The sequence below is a fragment of the Medicago sativa genome, chromosome 1 (genome assembly GCF_051527215.1).
Source record: "Medicago sativa cultivar Bolivia chromosome 1, Bolivia_mono, whole genome shotgun sequence".
Taxonomy (NCBI): domain Eukaryota; kingdom Viridiplantae; phylum Streptophyta; class Magnoliopsida; order Fabales; family Fabaceae; genus Medicago; species Medicago sativa.
The window spans coordinates 15,531,411-15,554,791 of NC_140749.1; the positions used below are offsets into that span (position 1 = coordinate 15,531,411).

Sequence of the window (23,381 nt, forward strand, 5' to 3'; positions counted from 1 at the left end):
AGCTAAATTGGGAGATAAAGCAAGGTAGAATATCAGTGTAAAATAATAGCAAATTGACAATCTTCCAAGAGTAATAGCCACATATCAAAGATAGAAAAACATTTTGAGCAAGTATTTTTAGGTCCAAAATTAGGGTATAACAATACTCTTAAAGGTCTTGACCATATTTGTTTTGTATACATTGATGACATTCTTATTTTTACTAAGGGAAATAAAGAACAACATGTCAAAGATGTCACAACTGTTTTAAACAGAATAAAAGATAGAGGTATTGTTTTATCCAGAAAAAAGTCAATACTTTTGAAACAAGAAATCGAATTCCTTGGTCTTATCATAAGAGAAGGAGGAAAACTCGATTTATCACCACATGTTCAAGAAAAAATTCTACTTTTTCCTGATCAATTAGCAGATAGAAAACAAATCCAAAGATTTTTGGGATGCCTAAACTACATTGCTAATGAAGGATTTCTCCAAGATTAGGCAAATGATAGAAAATTTTTACAGAAGAAGATATCTGAAAAAGTGCCATGGTCATGGACACAAAAGGATACTGAGGCTGTAAAATCTTTAAAAGAAAAACTAAAAGTTTTACCACAACTATACAACCCAACAGAAAATGATTTTTTGGTTGTAAATGTTGATGCAAATCAGTTTACTTGGGCTGGAGTTATGAGGGCTTTACCTAATGGTAAACAAAAACTGGGACTAAATCTCAGTGGATATGTTGAGGATGAAACCCCACAACAATCCTATACCATTGTGGGCGCAACCCCACAGTTAAAATCAGATATCCCTAATGGGCGATCAGATATAAAATCAGTCTCGACTGATACAAAACTTGAATATTCAAGTAATAACATCCGAATTAAGGATAATGAACTTGTATTGTGCAAGTATGTTTCAGGTTCTTTTAAAGATGCTGAAACAAGATATCATATTAATGAGAAAGAAACTCTTTCTTGTTTAAAAGTTTTGGAAAAATGGCGAATGGATTTAATTCCATCAAGATTTTTATTAAGAACTGATTCAACTTATGTTAGCGGATTTTGGCGCTACAATTTAAAAGTTGATCATAAACAAGGAAGACTTGTTCGGTGGCTAATGCGCATCCAACAATTCTATCCTTATATTCAAATAATAAAATCAGAAAATAATTGTTTTGCAGATACATTAACAAGAGAATGGAGCAAGCTCTAAAAGTACTTCAAAATAGCCTAAAACAAAAAGATGAGCAGATCCAGCTTCATCAACAAAAGATAAATCAGCTCTCTTTAGAGAGGGGGGAGATGATTAAAATGATTGAAGAACTAACTAAGTTCGTAAATGTTGAAACACCAACAACAACAATAACAACAAGCGAAGATCCAACAAAAAAGACTTTGAATGAACAACAAAGTTTTTCATCAACATCTTCAGCAGGTTCTATGCCAGAAGAAGATACAAAAAAGTCATAGGCTGACAAAGTCGAACAAGAAGATGAAGAGTCAAAAAATGGTTCAGACCAACCAAGCGATGTTGTCGATCTACAACCAGCAAAGAAGGTATATGTCATCTTTGATGGTCCAATGAATGGCATCTACAACAATTGGGCAATTGCAAGCCTCCACATTAATGGCAAAAATGTCAGACACAAAGCTTATCCAACAATGGAAGAGGCAAAAGAAGCTTATAAGGCTTCCTACAAGGAAATAGCCATAGCAAAAGATATTGGCCAACCATCAAAAATGGAATCTAAAAAGAAGGTTTCAGTAGGCTCAATTATAAATCTCCAAAAAGAAAAAAATAAGATAAAGACCCTTGATGATTTCATGGGAAAATGGAGATGGCTAGCCAACTTCAAAGAAGAACTGGCAATTGAATGTTTTTATCCAGTTAATACTAAACATGGGGTAAAAGCTAATATAGTTCCAGGAATATCCAAGGAATTACTTAAAGAATTCTATGACTACGGAATGCTCAAGACTGTATATCTTGAGGAAAAAGAAGGTTGTAGATTTCAAGAACTCGCTGATCTTCCAAAAGAGATTGGTGATACATCAAAAAGATTTAATGACTTCCTTGCCAAAGGAAGAGAAATATTTCTCCAATTCGAACAAACAAATCCATGGTTCGAAGAAGAAAATAATCAGATGGCTGTAAGGCCAAGAACAATCATAAAGATAGGCATTTCAAACAAAACCTATCTAGAACCAAATGCAACAAGTGTTGGATGGACATTAATCTCATTTGTTCAACAAATGAAGCGTTTTTATGATTACCTAATCAAATATGGGTCATCCATTATCAATTATAAAGTTTTATATGTCTCAGATTATTGTTTCATGGTCTGCGATTCAAAGAAAAAGGTCTCTACAGAGCACCTCAAACAAACACTTCAATTCGAAGAATTATTCTCAGGATTCGAAAATGCTCTCCACCGGATCCCAGATGAAGTACAATAGGAGTGTTGCCAATACTTCTCAACCTACAAAGGGCATATCTGTAAATGGTGTGCAAAAGACAAAGTGTCGGCAGAAGAAAACAAAATACCGACAATTCCAACAATTGGAGATAAGGCAAAAGAAAAGGCCTAGACACGCGTCATGTAGATATCTTGATGTAATAGTGGAACCTTATCATCTGAGTCAGATGGGGTCCACTTAGAGATAAGAATCTTATCACTTTAGGTGATAATGCGTTTTCTTTTTCTTTGTGTGTTTTAATTGTCTTTTTTTTTTGCTGTCACGGATAAGGACATGTGAACTACTTGTAAGTCCTATCCTCCTATAAATAAGAGCCTCGATGCTCACTTGTGGATACAACTAAAATCAATGAAGTAAGTACCATTTAGTTTATGAAAAACATTGTTGGGAAAGGACTTCGCAGGATTTGAGGTTGTCATAACCAAATCGAAAGATTTTAAAAGTTTCCAATATCAATAATCGAAAGATTATTTCAAAGTCCAAAAGATCGAAAGATCAGAATCATCAAAAATCCAAGACAAAGTCAGGTATGATTTTAAATACTTTATAGTTTTTACATTTCACAATGGAATTTAGCATGATAAAAGAAAATTCATCTGGTTTCATGGCAGATGTATTAATAGATCATATAGAAAAGGTAGATTTTACCTTAAAACCAGAAGAAAACTTCAAACAAAAAAGTATTTTTTCTTTAATAAAAGAAAAACTATCTAGAGAAAATATTCTAAAATATGGAATGATGGTAGGAGAAATTCTCGTACCAATGGAATCAACAGATGGATCCGTTGTGATATCCATAATTGATAAAGAACAAATAAACGAAAGGTTAAAATACTTATCGTTAGAAAAATGACAGAAGATAGGATATATTCATATATCAACCATCCAAATAATCATAAAAAGTACTTTTATGAAAGGAATAAATTCAGAGCTAGAACTTCTTATAGAAGATGCTAGGATGAATAAAAAACATTCACAAATAACCAAAGGTGAAGGAAATTTAATAGGTGGAAAAATAAAATTTGACATAAACTTACAAATAGGTTTGAGTCTAAATGATATAGATCTGGACAGATCTTTAGTAATTCATTATAAACTCAAGGATCAAGATCTTATGAGACCAGGAAATCATCCTTTTAGTATAAGTTATAAGATGAATTATGCACTAAGTAACTCTCATTATAGTGTAGAATTCAGTGGAAAAGAAAAAATACAAATAGATGAACTATTTGCACCATTAGTAAAATTAGAATCACCAATTCTAAAACCACTAAAAAGATCAAAATCCATTATGACAATAGAAAGAACACCTCTTTTAAAACAAGAAGAAAGTACTAGTGAATCAAGGTTTTTACCTCCAAGAAATTCGTTAGATAGTTATGAAAAGAAAAAGGTTGACAAAACTTTATCAGAAATAAAAACTGAACTTTTAAAGATTAATAGAAAATTATAATGCCAGGAATGACAATAAAAAATGAATTAAGGTTATTCAGAATAAAACTAGATACCCTAGTTAACAAAATAGAAGAAAATTTCTTAAGAATAGAAATGAAGAACACACTTTGGGGAATTCATGATTTAATGATTTTACAAATTTCATATATAGATGAAATAATAGAAGAATTAGAAGGGACAGAAAATATTTCTGTTACACAAAAAGAAAGAGCCACAACCCTGTTATGGCCATCTCAAAAACTAATTGAATTTGAACAATCTTTAGAAAAAATTCAAGGAAGTTCCTCAAATATATAATGCCTGGTTTGGGTCTTATAGCAGAAGTAAAACTCTTTAAAGAAAGATTAGAGAACATAGTCTCTGATATAGAATTTTATCATAAAAAAATTGTCTTAAGACAAATTCTTTTTCATTCTAAAGAATTTGTAGTTTATCATATAGAATACATTGATGATCTACTAAGAGAAATAGAATATTTAGAAAATCTTACTAATATACAAAAAGAAAGAGCTAAAACACTCTTAAAACCATTTCAAGGGTTATATAAAATCGAACAAATGCTAAACCAAGTTCGAGAAAATTCCGCTGGCGATTCTGCCCCCAACCTGGTATCAGAGCCAGTAATACAATCCTAAGGGATAAAAATGAAAATAAAGATAAAAATAAAAATATCTTATTTTCAAAAAAGACAAAAACTTTTTAAATCACTTTTTTAAATAACCGATCTAAAAGGTTAAGTACCATATGACACAATCTGGTTCGTTCAAAAATTTCAACAGACACGATTTGTTGAAAGTCACGTGCCTTTCCCGCCATAAAGTCATGGAAGTGCTGCCCCATTCATTCATAGGTTGTCATATTGTATATTTATAAGTAAATTAAATTATTTGGAGAAATTTTTCCATCCCAAAATGTTGAGGCTGAAAGCCCTTGCTTAGACCACGTGGCTCTTGGGCCGGCTCTGATCAAACAGAAAACGAAGAAAAAAAACATACTCAATAATATAAACTTCAAATATTTAACATTCTAACATTATCCCTGAAGTTTGTCAACAAAAAAAAAATTATCCCTTAAGTTAAAGCTCACTAAGCTTTAGACTTGTTAAAAAATTTGTTGCAGTAAGCCCTAATAGCCAATCTATATTGATTGGGTTTGACTTTGTATCATGATATTGATATAAATATATGTTGTGAATATATAAATAATAAGGCATTTCTTTATTGATTTTGTTTTGTTTCAAAATAATAAAATCCCTAGAATAGTTAGTCTGTTTAATGGAACATTAAGTATAACGTAATTGTGAGACCCCGTTAAACATAAGGAAACTATTCTTAAAGTATCCGTAGTCAAGCTTTATTGAGAAGTGGGATATCATTAAAGAATAAAGACTATCATGTGGATAGACTGACGATCACATCTCACAGATCATGGATAAAGAGTTATCAAGTCTACACGATATAAATATTAGGAGTAATATTTATATTGGATTGACCCACCATGAGAATACTACATAGTAAAAGTTATGAAAAATGTCATAAGATATTCTCATAGTGATAGTGGTGTATTCCACCCTTTGACCTGAAACCACTATGTACCCTAGATGTTGGAGTCGAGTGCTTTGTCACCATTCAAACGTTGTCTGTAACAAGATGACTATAAAGTTGGTTGATGGGTACTCCACGAATCATGTTGAGGGACATGAGTGACCTAGATGGAATTTTCCCCTCCTACATAACAGGAGAAATGTTTACGGGCCCAATATTGAACTGGACAAGGGTGACATACTATGTCTTGTGTTCAATATAGACATGAGGGCAAAAGGGTAATAATACACACGAACATTATCACAGAAAGGTTTTGTCAAATCACATGACATTCTTGTCACTTGGGTAGCAGTGATGTGTTGCTAGATACCGCTCACTGTTTATAATATTAAATACGTGATTTAATATTATTGCCAACATTACGAGAACCTATAGGGTCGCACACAATGGACAGATAGATGAGAGAAATAAATAAGTAAGATTTGTTTATAAAATAATAAGTGAGACTTATTAGTAATTAAATAATAATGTATGACTTATTATTTAATTGTGAAAATAGAGAAACGCGGTCCACTGTAAGGTACTGTGTGTTTAAGTGAGATATGGTGCACCGTAAGGTACGGTGTATTTAAGTGATTGACGTGATGACCACACAAGTGGTTCTATAAATAGAACATTTGTGCTGAAACATTTTGTTGGTTGAAACGCTTAACCTAATTCACAAGAGTAAACCTATCAGTCGCCCTCTAAATCTAATCTCTCTCAATCTCCGTTGGAATTGGCTAGCACTGGTCATCGGAGATGTTCTGTTCGTGTGGAATGAGTAGAGGCATCGCTGCTTTGCTTTTCTCGTGATCAGAAACAATTCTTCTACAAAGGATATGCGCTTCGAGAGGTAAACACATAATCCTTAAAGTGTTTAAGAATGTGTTCTCGTTGATTTGTGATTAATGGTTTAATCAAGATCTGTTTTCAATGGGATTTATTCCGCTAAGAGAATAATGTTTTTTGAAAAACCTCTCTTAAATCCCTTCAAAATTAACCCTAAAACTAAATCTGGACTGGTTTCGGTCGACCCTACAAAGAACAAACGTCTACACCTTAACAAGTTTGACAGTTGGTGGACCGTGGACTGTTTCAGGTCGACCCTAAGAAGAACAAACGTCTACGCCTTAACAGATTTGACGCTTGGTGGACTGTGAACTGGTATGGAAGACCATACCACATGAACTCTCATATGCATTGACTATTCAACATGTATAGCTCAGTTTGATCATTCGGATCACGTGAGCTCCACTTGCTTTGCTCAGCTTGATCGTTCATGTCACGTGAGCACCACCTGCTTAGGTCAACTTGAATGTTCAGGTCACGTGTGCTCCATCTGCTCATCTAAACTTTACCCTTGAGCATGTCTTACTCAACTCTACATTTCAGCATGTCCAGCCCACCTCTACCATTCAGCGTGCTCAGCTCAGCTCTACACTTCAGCATGTCCAGCCAAACTCTACACTTCAGCATGTCCAGCCCAGCTCAACCATTCAAAAAGTCCAGCCCAGCTCTACCCTTCATCATGCCAGCTCAGCTCTACCCTTCAGCATGCTCAGCTCAGCTCTACCCTTCAACATGCCCAACTTAGCTCTACCCTTCAGCATGCCTAGCTCAGCTCTACCCTTCAGCATGCCTACCTCATCTCTACTCTTCAGGTCAACAAGAGCTCCATTCTTCCTCACGTTACTTTCAAAGAGAAATTTGTGGTCCTTATAAGAAGTGTTTCATTGTGTGCCACGCGTCCTGTATAGATAAGTAACGTAAGCTGCACGTGCTCCAGCTCCACGTGTCCTGTACGGAGGAGATGCACAGAGAAGGAGTAGTCAATTCTTCTAATGGGTCTGGACATCCAAAGATAGGCCCATTAGGTCAAGAAAGTGATGACTAATTGATGGCACTTAGAAAGTAGAGATTGATTCATTCTGGCCTACACATTATATTTTCACCTTAATTGTTTTAGAGTATTCTTGAAGCTCATCATTTGGCAGCTCCACTAAATATCTCATCTATTGTAATTTATGTTTACATATGCAAACAAAATCAAACCAACTAACATAATAATCTACTAAGATGGGAGAATCCAACGAATGAGCACCAGCTAGAGAAGAAGCGACAATCTGGGAAAATCATCAAACTAAAGAACCCAATCACACGAAACCGAAGAATAGCAAATAGAGCGAAGCAACCAAACAAGAGTCAACAGAGAGAGAAGCAATCAAACAAAAAAATTAGAGAGAGAATCATTCAAACCAAAAAACCAATAGGAAAGGGAACAATCAAAGTAAACAGAAGAATCAACTAAGAGAGAGAATCAATCAAACAAAAGAACTAATAGAAAGAAGGGTTAATAGGGCTTTACCCCCCTGTAATATAGGGGACTTTTGGTTTTGTCCCTTGTAAAAAAAAAAAAAAATTAGATTCGGTTCTTGTAAAATAAAGATTCTTCACGTTTGCCCGTATGCCATGTAACTCAGTAGAATCTATGATGTGGCAATGACGTGGCTTTTTCTTTTTATTTTTTTTCATGCCACTTGTAAAATACATATTACACGTCATTAATAATAAAAAATAAAAAACATAAATATTTAAAAATCAGAAAAAATTCATAAAAAATTCAAAAATTTAAAAAATCGAAAAAAAAGTTAGATTTTTTTTCAAAAAATCTTAAAAAACAGAAAAATAATCAGATTTTTTTCAAAAATTAAAAAATTGTAGACTTTTATTTTGAATTTTCAAAGACTCTTAATATATTACGAAAAAATTATACAAAAATTTCAAAACAATCCCAAATTAAATTAAAATTATAAAAATCAAAAAAATAATATTATCTAATTTTTTATTTTAAAAATTAAGTTCCAGAATTTTTTTAATCTCCAAAATTTAGTAAAATAATTTTGAATTTTTTATAACTTTTTACTTTTGAAAAATATTTTATAAAAATTCTAGAATAAAATTTACGAAAAACAATCTGAAATTTAAAATAAAATTGAATTTTTCCTATTTATTATTTTGAAAATTTAATTTCAAAAATCTAAATGTTTTTTCTGATTTTTTTAAAATAAAAAAATATGACATTTGTAAAAATTTAAAAAAAAACTGAATTTTTTCTGATTTTTTAAATTTTTTATGGTTTTTTAAAAAAATTTAATTATAAATGACGTGTAAAATGTATTTTACACGTGGCTTGCAAAAAAAAATTGAAAAATGAAAAGAAAAAGCCACGTCAGTGCCACATCATAGATTCTGCTGAGTCACATGGCATAGGGGGCAATCATGAAGAATTTTTATTTTACAAGGACCGAATCTAAAAAAAAAATTTACAGGGAGCAAAATCAAAAGTCACCTATATTACAAAGGTGTAAAGCCCTATTAACCCTAGAAAGAATCAATCAAACAAAAGAACCAACAGGGAGAGGATAAATCAAATATAAGAAACCAATAGGGGGTAAATTGAAAAGAATAAACTAATATGACGAGGAGCAATCAAGCTAGAATCGACAGGGAACAAGCAAATCAATATAGAGAAGAACCAACCTACAAATTTAGAACCCAAAATCCAACCAGAGAGGAGAGATGAACATCTAAAAGGAAATTCAAAACACTATTTTAAGACTCAAAATTCAAATAGAAAGAAGGGAAACTAACAACCAAATAACCAAACCAAAATCGAAATTTCTTAATCTTGTCAAACGATTCCATATAGGCAAGAATAAGAGAATAGCGAAACTTGGAACAAAATAGAATAAAAAAATCAAACAAAGAGAGATAAGACCTATATAAGGCATAGGCACATGTAACGGCATGTAATACGACAATTGTTTTTTTAAAGAAGGTATGCGTATGTCAATTGAATTACTATTATTGTTGTAAAAACATGCTTAAAAAAATAGGATTAATATTAATTTAGCCCTGTAATATAGGTCATTTCTGGTATTCTCCCTGTAAATTTTTTCTTTATATTCTTTCTTTGTAAAATCAAGATTCTCCAAAACACCCTCAGACCCATCTGACTCACCAGATTCCTTCATTGTAAAGCACTATTAACTCAAAAAATTAATTATAATAAAAAATAGTATAATATTATTCATATTTCAGTCATGTATTTAACAACAATTCTATTATCATGTTTCTTAAGATATTTACTTCTTTTGTCCACCTCCTTAACTATTTTTATCAAAAACAAGAGAGTGAATTGAAATATAATTAAAAAACAAAATAATTTTTGATATTGTTCAATTCGCGTGTACATTTTTGCTGCATCCACTACGGTGAATCAACTAAGGAAAAATGGATATATCTTGATATGTACGATATGAGCACGCGTACTTGTTACGGTCAGTTCATGTACTTCACCATTTTTAGAGTACCTGTGTATGATAGGATAAAACACAAAGAGTTGTTTCATATATTCTAGATCCTTACGAAAGGTTTTCTCAACAACAAGATGTGAAGCACGGACAATCTTGGGATTAGATGTGACCCGGTGTCAGACACGTGTTGTATCCGACATCGAACATACAATTGCACTGAATTATGTGGTTTTCTCAAATTATTAGTGGTGTTGGTGTGTCTGTGTTTGTGTCATGTCTGGTGTTTATGTCTGTATATGTGATTCATAGCACGTTATGCAAAAATCCAAAAATAGATTAATGAACACGACCAGTTTTAAAAACAATTTAATCAAGCAACAAATCTCAAAGGCTTTCATATTGCAAATCACCGAATATAATGAAGAACATCAACAAACCGAGGATTAGAAACAAACCAAAATTACAACCTACAGACTTAATGAATCATCAGAGACCAAACTAAATACATTTGGGACTTTGACAACGGAAGCCACGAAATGTTAAAGCAGGATCTAACCATATTCTTGATGTCGAAAATTGCTCTTCTCCCTTTTAGACTTGGACATTCCCTTAAATCCAGCGTGATAGTTAACTCTTCACCCGCTGACACTTTTAAGATCAGCTCATTCACTTTTTAAGTCGGTTCAACCAATCTTAAAATTGTCAGTAGAGTTAATTCCCACAGAAAATGTCGAGCCTAAGTTAGCTCACGCTGGATTTAAGGGAATGAGCAATTTCATAAGTGAGAAGAGCAATTTTCCTTGATGTCATTTTAATAAAATAGAGTTTCACAAAGAATAATAAAGTAGACAACTAGGGAATTCAATGGCATTAGTTGTCAATATGTTACAAGATAGAATATATGATATAAAAGTTGATGAATACCCTTATGCGATTGAACTTTTATATTTCTAAGTTAGTAGAATCTATAAGATAGTTTAATATCTTATAATTCAATGGCATTAGTAGAATCTATTAGAATATATGATATAAGATAGTTTAATATCTTATAGATTCTACTAACTTAGAAATATAAAAGTTCACTCGCATAAGGTCAATAACTTGTTATCTAACACTTTTCTTTGCTTTTTTGAGTAATAATTACCTAACACTTATAACCAAGAAATTGTGCTCAAGTGGTTAATGAGCTTCAAATAAATTAGTTATGAGAACCAAAGTTTGATTCTTGGGTAGAACAACTTTTTCTGACTTTACTTACTTCTTGATCAAACTTCAGATTAATAGAGTCTTTTTCCTTAAGAATTGGAGAGTTAACACAAGAAAAAGTTAGCCTAGTTATACCAATAACTCTCTTTGTCAAAAATTAACTTTTTAGAAGATAAATTAAACCAATTAACTTTTTAGAAGATAAATTAAACCAATCAACCCCACCATTGAAAGTTCTCTTTATGTAGATGAAGCCTGTTAGATTTGATAAAATTTTGATATTATATGATATTTCATTACATGCATCATGCATCTTATTTTTGTTAGTTGGCATAATTGATTAGTGATTTAATTCAAATTTGTTTGATTAAATCACATAGTAATCAAATTAGTTTTGGTCGTTAAAAGTTAGTTACAGTTTTTGATTAAATCACATAGTAATCAAATTAGTTTTGGTCGTTAAAAGTTAGTTACAGTTTTGCTTGTTTTTAGCATAAGGTTGTTAGGGTTTGAGAGATGACTTGTTTTCAAGCAACTCAACAACACTTTGTATATAAGCACTTGTATGTGTGATCGACAACTTAATGAAATCACAATATTCATAATACTTCTCTTCTCATTCTCTCTTTTTCTTATTCTTAGAAAATCCAATAATCAAAACTCTAGAAAACCCTAGGTTGTAGAACAAGCTTTATTGTGTTGCGCTAACAATTTTATCGTGTATAATAAAATACTATATAAAATATATGTAAATATTTTGTCAATAATAAATGTATATTTCTTCCTTCAAAAAAAAATAAATGTATATTTCTATTGTTAAAACATATATTCATGGATGTTTAAATTGTATGACGTTTTCTATGCATGATCAATTTAATATAATTCAACGACTGAATTGATTTAATTCTTTAATTTGCTTTCCTCAAAGAGCTATCAAATGTAAGTATACAAAAGCGTTGTTGGTGTGTTAGATTTGTAAAAAAGTATGGTAATAGACACAACGTACTTTTGTTATACCCGGAATAATTTGTAAAAAAGTATGGTAATAGACACAACGTACTTTTGTTATACCCGGAATAATTTATAAATAGACTATGACTCTATGAGACATGATAAAATAAGGGGCAATATATCTTGTCCATGTTTCTCTTTATTCATGACTCTATTCAAGGTACCGAAAAAGTTGTCATGTTACTTAAATGTTGTTCAGTATTATTTTATCTAGTACTTATCCTTTTTCAAATCAAAGTACCCCTAATATCAACGAATTTCAATTTATATATGTGTGCATGGATAGGTGGATAGTAAATCATGAATGGTAAAATTTAGTTTAAAGATAGATTTAATTATAAATTATTAACAATTTGACCAGATAGTGTATTATTTTCAATATATGTAAAATGATTTCTTCTCTATTGCAATTTTCAGCACGTTGGATGTATCTGGCCGACATTCTGTTTGGTAAGGTTCTCTGATTTAATTTTAAATTTTCTTAATTTTTTCGTTTTTAGTAATCTTGCACTAAGTTTATAATCAATTCTATACTTACTTGTAGTCGAATAACATTTCATCAACTTCCCTGCATTAAGATTAGGGAAAAGAGAGATTAATGTGAAATAATATAACATAGGATTTTAGTCATTTCTCTCTCTCTAAAAATTTCCTCTGACCTCTCTCTACCTTTCAAACCTCCTTCTCCCCTTAATCCAAACCCGACAGTCCTCAAGTAGCTTGCCGGCGGTGGTGGTGCGTTGAGATCTCGTCTCCGCACCACCGTCCTCCTTCCCCTGGGTGCTCTGTCCAGGTCGTCTGTTTCCTCTGCTCACTGGCATGTGTCCGATATTTCCTTCCTAGATCATATTCAGATCTAGGACGTTTTCACCTCCCAGCATCGTCTTCTGCTTCGCGCTGCTCCTTCTGGCTTTGCTTGGGTTCGGGTCCCTTCTCAGCCATCGATCTATGGTGGTTGGAGGGTCAGATTGGAGTTTCGTTTTTGGTGGAGGCTGGTTGCGGTTGTGGCGGTGATTTCGGTAGTGTGGGTTTGAGTGGTTGGCGGTAGTGTGGTGATGGATTTGTCTCAGCTTCGGTTAGGCTATGGTGGTGATGGCAAGGTGGTGTTACGGGGTGGAGGTTGTGACGGGTGGTGTCGGGCTGGTGATGTTGTTCTGGTTCTGACGACTGGATGGGTCGTATGTGGTGGAGGAGGTCGTAAGTTGTGGGGCGGGGGGGGGGGGGGGGTGAGGTATTTTGTGGGGTTTTAAGTGGTGGTTTATACGGTGTGTGATAGCGGGGTTTTTGGTGGTGGTGAAAGTGGTGGTTTTTGGTGGTTACGGGTGGTTGAGAAGTTTGTTTAGGAGGTGATGGTGGTGGTTTCGGTTGGAGTGTAGGTGGTGACGGACGCTTGAGACGAAGGGGGTGATGTCTGGTGCTGAACTGTGGGGTTCGACTCTGGCGGCTAAAGGTGTGGCGGCGCTTCCATCTATGATTAATCCTCCTTCATTGAACTTCCGGATCGTTTGTTGTTGTAAGGATCATGGTGTTGAGTTTGGTTGCGCCAGTGGTCGTGTAGAATTTGACTCTGTATGTTTTGGTGTCAGACACACTTCAGTTTCTTTGTGTGTCTGTCCTTTGAGGTGGTGGAGTCGGGTGCTTGTTGGGGTGGTTTTCTTGGAGGCAGCTTTTGTTACACGGTCCATGTTTGTCGTCATTAACTCTTTTGTTTTTTTAGGTGGTTTAGGTGTCTAAGGTGTTTGGAGGGTGCGAGTCCATTTTGTCGAGAATTTTTTTCCTTTGATTTGTTTGTTGTTTTATACTTCGCATGCCATGTCTTTCGTCTTTCATTTTGTATACTGGTTTTCGGTGGGCCGGATCATTTGGCTTCGAGACCGGGAGTCGGGGTCTAGCTGCAATCTTTGCAGGACTTGGTTTGGTTTTTCTCTGGTGCACCAGGGGCTTGGGGTGCCCTGCCAATTTGGTTCTATAGTCTGGTGGGTCGATCACTTTTGATTCGAGATCGGGAGTCAGGTCTTTGTTGGTTTTTGGGCTTTGTGTTGTGCTCTTTCGATGGATCGGAGGTCGCGATGTTTGCGACAGCTGCATGATTCTTTGGTTAGGTGCTCTTTGATTTGTGGCTCGACTTCGGTGTTGGGATCTGGTAGTTTTATGTTGAGGGTGTTCTTTGTGGGTGAGTAGTGACGATAGGCGGTTGTGGATCCTGTGTTTACAAGTTTGTTGTTTTTTTGGTGGGTTTATCTCCAGGGTTGTTTTTAGGTGGTTATGGTGTTCCGTCTATATGCGGCACCATTTGTATCTCGCTTTCGTTCACTCCTTGTGTCTTGCGGGGATGACGTTTAATAATATTTGCCGTTTCAAAAAAAAAAATATAACATAGAGTAAATTACACTCCCCTCCCCTCAAAGATGCTTGAATTACACTCCCCTCCCTTCTTATGTTAAAATATACACTCCCCTCCCCTCTTATTTAAAACATATTATAAAATATTTTACTCTCCTCCCCTAAGAGAAGCTTGAATTACATTCCCCTTCCCTCTTATGTTTAAACCTACACTATACTCCCTCAATTTTTTTTTTTTCTAATAATCTAGCAAATAAATTAATAATCTAACACACTTAAAAACAAAAGTATATTGCGGGTCTATTTTAATATAATCAAAATTTGAATACATATTTTCCCTATTTTTTATTCACAATTGCATTTTTTTTTTGAAGGATTATTCACAATTGCATTAACATTTAGTTTTAAACCCTATTATAAAATATGAAATAACCTAAAATAAAATTAAAATATGTGAAATATTACTAAAGACAATAAAGTGTGGTTATTTAAGGTAAATTTTATACTCTAAATTATAAAATTAATTTGAAAATATTTAAATTTAATTATCATTGACATTTGAATTATAAAAAATGAATTTATTTTTCTTAATGGTTGTTCACATTTTTTATATATGATAAAAATAATTGTTTATATTAAAATAGATTAAAGTGTAGTGCATATTTAATTATTAAGGGAAGGGGTTGTGATTCAAGCATCTAGGGAAGGGGTTGTGATTCAAGCATCTTATAGGGGAGGGGATTATAAATTTATCTTTTTTTTTATTCACAATTGCATTTTTTTTTTGAAGGATTATTCACAATTGCATTAACATTTAGTTTTAAACCCTATTATAAAATATGAAATAACCTAAAATAAAATTAAAATATGTGAAATATTACTAAAGACAATAAAGTGTGGTTATTTAAGGTAAATTTTATACTCTAAATTATAAAATTAATTTGAAAATATTTAAATTTAATTATCATTGACATTTGAATTATAAAAAAATGAATTTATTTTTCTTAATGGTTGTTCACATTTTTTATATATGATAAAAATAATTGTTTATATTAAAATAGATTAAAGTGTAGTGCATATTTAATTATTAAGGGAAGGGGTTGTGATTCAAGCATCTAGGGAAGGGGTTGTGATTCAAGCATCTTATAGGGGAGGGGATTATAAATTTATCTTTTCAAGGGAGAGTATTGTATATTTTAACATAAGATGGGAGGGGAGTGTAATTCAAGCATCTTTGAGGGGAGGGAAGTGTAATTTACTCTATAACATAACTATCTTGTTGGCTAATCTTGAAAAATAAACAATTAGACTACTGAAGTGTTATTTCCGCAAGTGTGCAAGGTTTAAATCAGAGTAGTAAAAAGTATCGTTCCACATGAAGTTGTTGTAATTATGATTCTCGTTTTAATTTAGGATTAGCTGAAAGATTTTAAGTTTGGATTTTTAGCAAATAGATTGATGTAAAATAATAATAAAAAGCGTCTTGGGATTATCGGTTCATCATAATGACAAATCTTTTACAATCCAAACCTATATCGAAATCTTATGTTAAATCTATTTCTAAAGACAAGTTTCTCTAAGGCATATCAAGGTTCCTCTCGGAATCAATGAGTGTGTTTCAATAACAACCACGCCTATTCTCATGGTTGATTGCTATTCAAACCCATTAAGAACGAAACTTTTAAGGTCTCAAGGTTTACTAGACTATTCTCATGTTTCGTAAACCTTGTCTAATCTCACATGTCCAATACTAACCTTCTTCGTTCGATCCTTCAGTTAGTATTTGAAATATGAATTAAGAACGGTGAGATTAGATTAGAAAAATAGATTCACATAAAATTATGGTTCTTGGCTTGACTTGATAGGATTAAGTCATTAGACTCATCCAACAATCCCAAGACAAAGAAGTATACTCACTCATGTTCATCTTAGATATAGAGATTAAGAAGAAGGAGAAGAACATGAGAGTAAATAGCTGAAAATAAAGGTGCAGAATTTTAATGAACAAGAAAATATGAACGAGAAAATAAGAATTTTTATTCAAAGAAATAGTTGTCACATAAAATTCCCAAGAACAAAAGATGATCCATAAGGTCTGGTGGCTGCTCTATTTATAGCCTAAAAGCTAACTTAAGCCCTAAGAAAAGGCATAAACATTACATAGCAAGCAACCCATGGGCTTTTAGGTCTGAAAAAATAACAAAATAGAAGCCTGGAACTTGGCACGGCCGTGCCCAGCTTGGCGTGGACCGTGCCAAGTCTTCGAAGCAAAACAACAAAAAGGGGCTTCAGCATCGCGCACGACCGTGCTTGTGCAGGCACGGACCATGCCTATCTTTCTGGCATATGCATGCTTGAGCAATCAATGGGAGCACAGTTTGGGCTTTCTCAGGCACGGGCGTGCCTGATATTTTTGCATAGAATCTTCATAATTTTGGTTTCAATCAGCCCCAAATCATGCTCTAGATCCTTCCTTTCTTTAACCATGCTTCAAAACCCTTTCTTTTGCTCCAAGACTCAATCTTTCACCATATTTTGTTCCTGAAATTAAATAACAAACAATTTGAAGTACTAAAGTTCTAAAAAAGTAATTAAAAACAAATAAAATCTTAATAAAGTAAACATTTAAAACCAACAAATTATTGACTTATCAACTACTAGGCGAGGAAACCACCAACTGATCGAAAGATAGGTGATGCTTAAGAAGTCGAGCAAGAGGAGTTGATTCTTTATCAAGGTCACTAACTCAATACATGGATACATTAGTCTCAGATTGGGTCAAAACATAGTGGGATTAGACAACGATACATAAAACTCATGTTCCACAATTGCAGCACTACTAACAGAAGGGAAAAAAAGGTGAGGGAAAAGACATGATTATCATGGAGTTGCGCACTAAGAATGATGTCAATTGATCATGTTGTCAAGAAGGAGATCGGAGATGAACTTTGGGTGCCACAACTCCATTAGCAAGGAAGTTTTCATGCATAACTCTCGAAATTAAACGAGAAAGGGCTCATCATTATAGGTGACACCGTTTGGTTAATATACATAATTTTTGCTATAAATACTCAGTTCATACACTATAATTGAAACATTAAATACATCAAACAAGTTTATTTCACTTTTTTCCCTTTTAGCATCTATATTTATCTTTATTTTATCCATTTCTTCGTGTAGCTTAAAAAAAAAAACCCAAAATCAACTATATCTAACGCTCAAGTGAAGAAGATAGGGAGGGCCATAACAGGGGACATAGTTTATTCCTCTATGTCAATCACTTGAAGTAAAGGGAATCACAGTTAAGGACATTTAGCCGATCCATGGCTAAATTCCTGCTCCACAAAAAATTTGGCATGTCTGGTGGAACAATATAGTTTTTTCCATTAAAAGATTCAGCTCCCGAGGTCAGGACTACGTTTGGAGTATACACTTTAGGTCTAAAAAGAATCTTAGTGGTATGGGTTCACCGTCATCGTCATCATCATCATCAACAAGAAAGTCATGTTAGCCTCGATTGAACGAGCCTTCGCTGACATTTGAGAATGCCAGCATTTATGGCTCCTTCTAATATTTTTAAGACACAACTAGTTGAAACACGTGACCATAGTCACATAATTCGCGGTTCGTTCCGGTACGCGGTACGGGTACGGGTTCGCGGTACGCGACAGGAGAAGAATTTGGTACGTATAGGGGTATACAGCTTCGGTACGCTCCGGTTCATAGTAGTAATAATACCTAAATAAATATAGTGAGCTATAAAAAAAGTATTTTTTTTACCTAATTTCTTCTACCAAGTTTCTCACTCTCCACTCTTTGTTCATGTTCTTCTCACTCAGTCCTCAACTCATGGTGATTCATTTTATATTTACTTTGTAGTCTAAACCTTTTTTTCAACCAATCAGCGGTAACCATGCTTTGGTTCGCTGGTTTGTACGTACCAATACGCTGAAGTACCCGAATTCGGTACTCACGTACCAATTCGCAATTCTCCCTTGATTACACGAATTATGTGACTATGCACGTGACTTCAATGGTGATGACTATGTATTTAATTATAAAGTATATTAATATGGGGATACATGACATAATGTATCGAGTCTCCAAAAAACTTATTGACATTGCTAAACCCATGGTTCATGACGATGTTCAAATAGTTAAAGATTTTACGAGCCAATTATGGTAACAATTTAGTCACTAAAACTCCACAAAGAGTACAAGGGAGTCAAAATATGGAAAGTGTTGTTAATCAAAGTCAATCGATTATTTCATTGGTAAGACCTCATCAGGTTCAATCCATTCCTATACATCAAACACTTAATACTCATTATTCCTAGCGTGGTGTTTTTTCCACGACTAATCCTCAGGGGAATCCAGTGGCAAATGGTGCTTATTATCAGGCTATCCTTCAAGTTAGACCGGTACATATGGCAAGGAAGCCACCAGAAGCAGTAGGATACATTGGAATGTCGCAAGTTTCACCTTGTGGAAGTACTATGCAGGCGAGCAACATGTCTTGCGTTGGAAGATACGTCTACAACCCAACAATTGGAACAATGTCTAGTTTTGGATTATCTTATACAACAACCATTGATTAATAATCCACCTGTACCAGCTAATACTGAAATATACCTTCCATAACCTAATTTACCATGTACAATCCCTTGTAGGTTTGATGACCATTAAACCAATAGTGAGTTATGTTGGTGAACAACTATGGATCATAAATCAACTTCACCAAAATAACACTATTTTGGGTCTAGGGACTACGAGCTGAGGCCTTCAAGGCTGCAAATTTTAGATCTCAGCCACATAACATACACAATCAAGAAGTACTTTAAGATACAACATAAATTCATGGATAGACACAACGGTGGAGTCAGAAAAAAAAAGTTTGGGGTGGCCGCCATCAAAATAATCTAAAATATATAAATGATATTGCATTCAATATTAAGTTGTAATAAACTAAAAATCGATCATTCAAAATTTAAACTATATAATACATAAAGTCAATCATTAAATACTTAAAGTGACATATTAAAGAAATAGGATGAGGCAGAATCTGTGTTCTGTATTGATGCTCAAAGGCTGATTTATATACACAATGTACAACTTGTTCTACATCAGGGTAATTACACCAAATCCCTGGAAATCATCTAAAGAGGGAAATATAGTTGAAAGCAATTGAAAACAAATAATTACACGTTAAAGACAATAAATGAGTATCAACTAAATTAGTCTCCAATATTATTCTAATACCCCCCCTCAAGTTGGAGAGTGGAGATGAAGAACGCCCAACTTGGACAGCAAAGAGTCAAATTGACGTTTTCCTAGAGCCTTTGTTAGGATATCTGCAAGTTGTTTGGAAGTATGAACATACAGAGGTTGGATGTTACCCTTGACAATTTCATCTCGCACAAAATGACAATCAACCTCAATGTGTTTTGTACGTTCATGGAGTACCGGATTATTGGCAATATGGAGGGCAGATTGGCTGTCACAGTAAAGACTCATAGAAGCAGCATGCTCAACACCAAGAGAGCTCAACAATCCTTTCAACCACTTGAGCTCGCAAGTAGCTGCAGCCATGGAGCGGTACTCAGCTTCAGCCGAAGATTTAGACACTGTAGTTTGTTTCTTTGTCTTCCAAGAGATGGGAGAACTGCCCAACATCACAAAATAAGCTGTCAAAGACCGTCTAGTGAGAGGACATCCTGCCCAGTCTGCGTCACAGTAGGCATACAAGCGTAAATCACAATCAGTTCTCAGCAAAATCCCTTGTCCGGGATTACCTTTTAAGTAACGGACAACCCTAAGAGCTGCATTCCAATGCTCAATCTTTGGGTTCTGCATAAATTGAGCGAGAATGTGAACACAATACGACAACTCCGGATGAGTAACAGTCAAATAGATAAGTCGTCCAATGAGACTCCTATATTCAGTTGGATCTTTGAGGTCCGCCCCTTCAACAAGGGCCAGCTGATGGTTTTGTTCAATAGGAATGCTTGCAGGCTTTGCTCCAAGAAGTCCACAATCAGATATCAGATCCAATGCATATTTGCGTTGCGAGAGAAAAATACCAGTGGCATTCCGTGCAACTTCAATACCAAGGAAATATTTCAACTTTCCAAGGTCTTTCATGTGAAAACAGTTGCCCAAATAATCTTTAAATTTTTGTATAGCATCACTATGATTTCCTGATATAATTATATCATCAACATAAACCAAGACATATATCTCAGTGTTACAGCGACGCAACATGAAAAGAGAATAATCAGAATAGGACTGTTCGAAGCCATAAGTTTTCAAAGCATCCGACAATTTAGCAAACCAACATCTAGGGGCCTGTTTCAAACCATACAATGATTTTCGAAGACGAAACACCTTACCGGGTGATTGTTTCTCAAAACCCAGCGGAAACTTCATATACACTTCTTCCTCCAAGTCCCCGTGCAAGAACGCATTGCGGACATAAATTTGATGTAGTTGGAAGTTCTTGGCTGCCGCAATGGCTAAAAATGTTCGAACTGTCACCATCTTTGCTGTTGGAGCAAATGTCTCATTATAGTCAACGCCTTCAACTTGTCGGTTGCCATGAATCACCAATCTTGCTTTGTGCCGCTCAATGGACCCATCTGAATTATATTTGATCTTATAGATCCATTTGCATCCTATAGCTTTCTTTCCCGGTGGTAAATCTTCAGTTGTCCATGTACCATTTTCCTCCAAAGCTTGAATTTCTTCCTTCATGGCATTTCGCCATTTCTCATCCTTAACAGCCTCGACAAAAGAATTTGGCTCATGCCCTGCAGTAATTGCTGCCAAGAAAGCACGATGCTGTACAGAAAATTTGTCACAATTAACAAAGTGTGCAATAGGATAACGTGTACCTGAGGATTTCGAATGAAGCAGTGAACCGGCTGAGGGACTTACAGTAACAGTGTGTGTGACATGATCATTCAGACGTGTAGATCGCTTCTTGATTCTGTGTCCCCGACCAAGAAGTTCTTCTGTTTCAACACCTTGCTGACACTCCAATCTCTCACTTTCGTCTACATCTTCTGTTGTCTCAATTTGCTCCTCTAGAGTATGTACTTCCTCATTACTTTGAATGCGCTCAACATCATTTCTCAAAGTCGCACCTGCAGCCCCCAAATCATTTGTAGTCACGAAATTTCTTGTCTCATTCCCTTCCTCACATTCATCAATTTGATCAACCGGCCAACCCCATTCATCTATGTGTGTTTCACTTATCTTTTCTTTGCTAGAAAAAGGGAACACATCTTCCATAAACTTCACATTCCGAGATACCAAATACTCTTCAGTTTCAATATCATACACCTCCCACCCCTTTTTCCCATAAGGGTAGCCTACAAAAATGCACTTTCGACTCCTACTATCAAATTTATCTCGCCCCCTGTTTTCATTGAGAGCATAACACAAACATCCAAATGTCTTAATTTGTGTATATGCAGGCTTAGCATCAAACAACACCTCATAAGGAGTTTTCCCATCAAGTAGCACGGAAGGAGTTCTGTTAATCAAATACGCAGCAGTAAGTATACACTCTCCCCAGAACTTCAAAGGCAAATTGGCTTGAAACCTCAATGCCCTTGCCACATTCAGTATATGTCGATGTTTTCTTTCCACCCTTCCATTTTGTTGAGGTGTATAGCGAATTGAAGTTTGATGGAGGACACCACTTTCTTGAAAATAACTTTTCAGTCCTCGAAACTCAGTTCCATTATCACTTCTCAAAATTTTAATTTGTTTGTTATGTTGCCTATGTACCATAGAAAAAAATTGTTTAATAATACGAGGAACTTCATCTTTTGTTTTCAACAAGTATACCCATACCGCACGAGAACAATCATCAACTATAGTCAAAAAGTAAACAGCACCACAAGAGGCATATATTCTATATGGTCCCCATAAATCACAATGTATCAAATCAAAACAATTCTTTGCATTATTGTCACTCAAGAAAAATGATTCTTTTATTTGTTTGGCTTTAAAACAAACATCACAAGTCTTTATTCTACTATCAATATCTTTTTCAGTTACATCAGGTAACATACTAGTTATCTTAGATGATGGGTGTCCCATTCTTCTATGCCATAACTCACAGAATCCAACTCCATTTGCTTGGTATGCACGAACTGGTGTCACCACACTAAGCACATAAAGCCCCTCAGATTGTTCACCCGCTCCAATCGTCATCCTCGAAGTGCGGTCCTGTATAACACACATTGTTTTAGTAAAGTGTACAATATAATCAGCATCATCTAAAAGTTGAGATATTGACATGAGATTGCAATTCAATTTAGGGACAAAAAGAACATGCTTCAACATCAACTTGTCACCAATAGTGACTGTTCCTACTTTCATTGCATATGTTTGTGACCCATTGGGCAATCCAACAGGACAAGGCTCTATATCTCGAACATCATTCATGTAAACAAGAGCGTTAGTCATATGACGGGAGGCACCTGTGTCAATAATCCATGGATTCTTACCTGCCAGTCTTGTACCAGTCCCACCTTTTTGAGCTTCAATCGCATTGAGAAGAGCATTCCACTGCTTTGAACTCAATCCCGGTAATACCTGATCATCTTCATCCTTTCTGTCATTTATCACTGCTTTAGTGTCATCAACAACTTGTGCCATATTCACCTTTGCATTATTGCCTCTTCCTTTTCCTGCACCACCAATTGACTGATGCATCTGCTTTCCACGTCCAAGCTCGCGACCTTCATATCGTGGTCTATCTCCCCACCAATCTGGATAGCCCACCACCTGGAAACATGTGTCGACATCATGCCCAAGACGTTTGCAATGTGAGCATGGTCTCTGCGGCCCCGTATGAGATTTCTTTTCCCATCCTGATGTTCTTCCAGACTTGACAGCAAAGGCGATTGGATCTCCACGTTCTTCCTTACCTCGCATCATCATGCCAACTCTCTCCTCTTACACCACCATCTGGTATGCTCTATTCAGATTTG

General features: G+C 34.8%; 1 protein-coding gene across 1 annotated transcript in view; it reads left to right on the forward strand.

Moving 5' to 3' along the window:
* Positions 1-23,381, forward strand: part of LOC146953034 (rust resistance kinase Lr10-like) — a 41,612-nt gene that overhangs the window by 9,392 nt on the left and 8,839 nt on the right. The window contains exon 3 of the mRNA XM_085707622.1: positions 12,454-12,486. Within this exon, the coding sequence (XP_085563748.1) occupies positions 12,454-12,486 (33 nt within the window). The remainder of the gene's footprint in view (positions 1-12,453; positions 12,487-23,381) is intronic.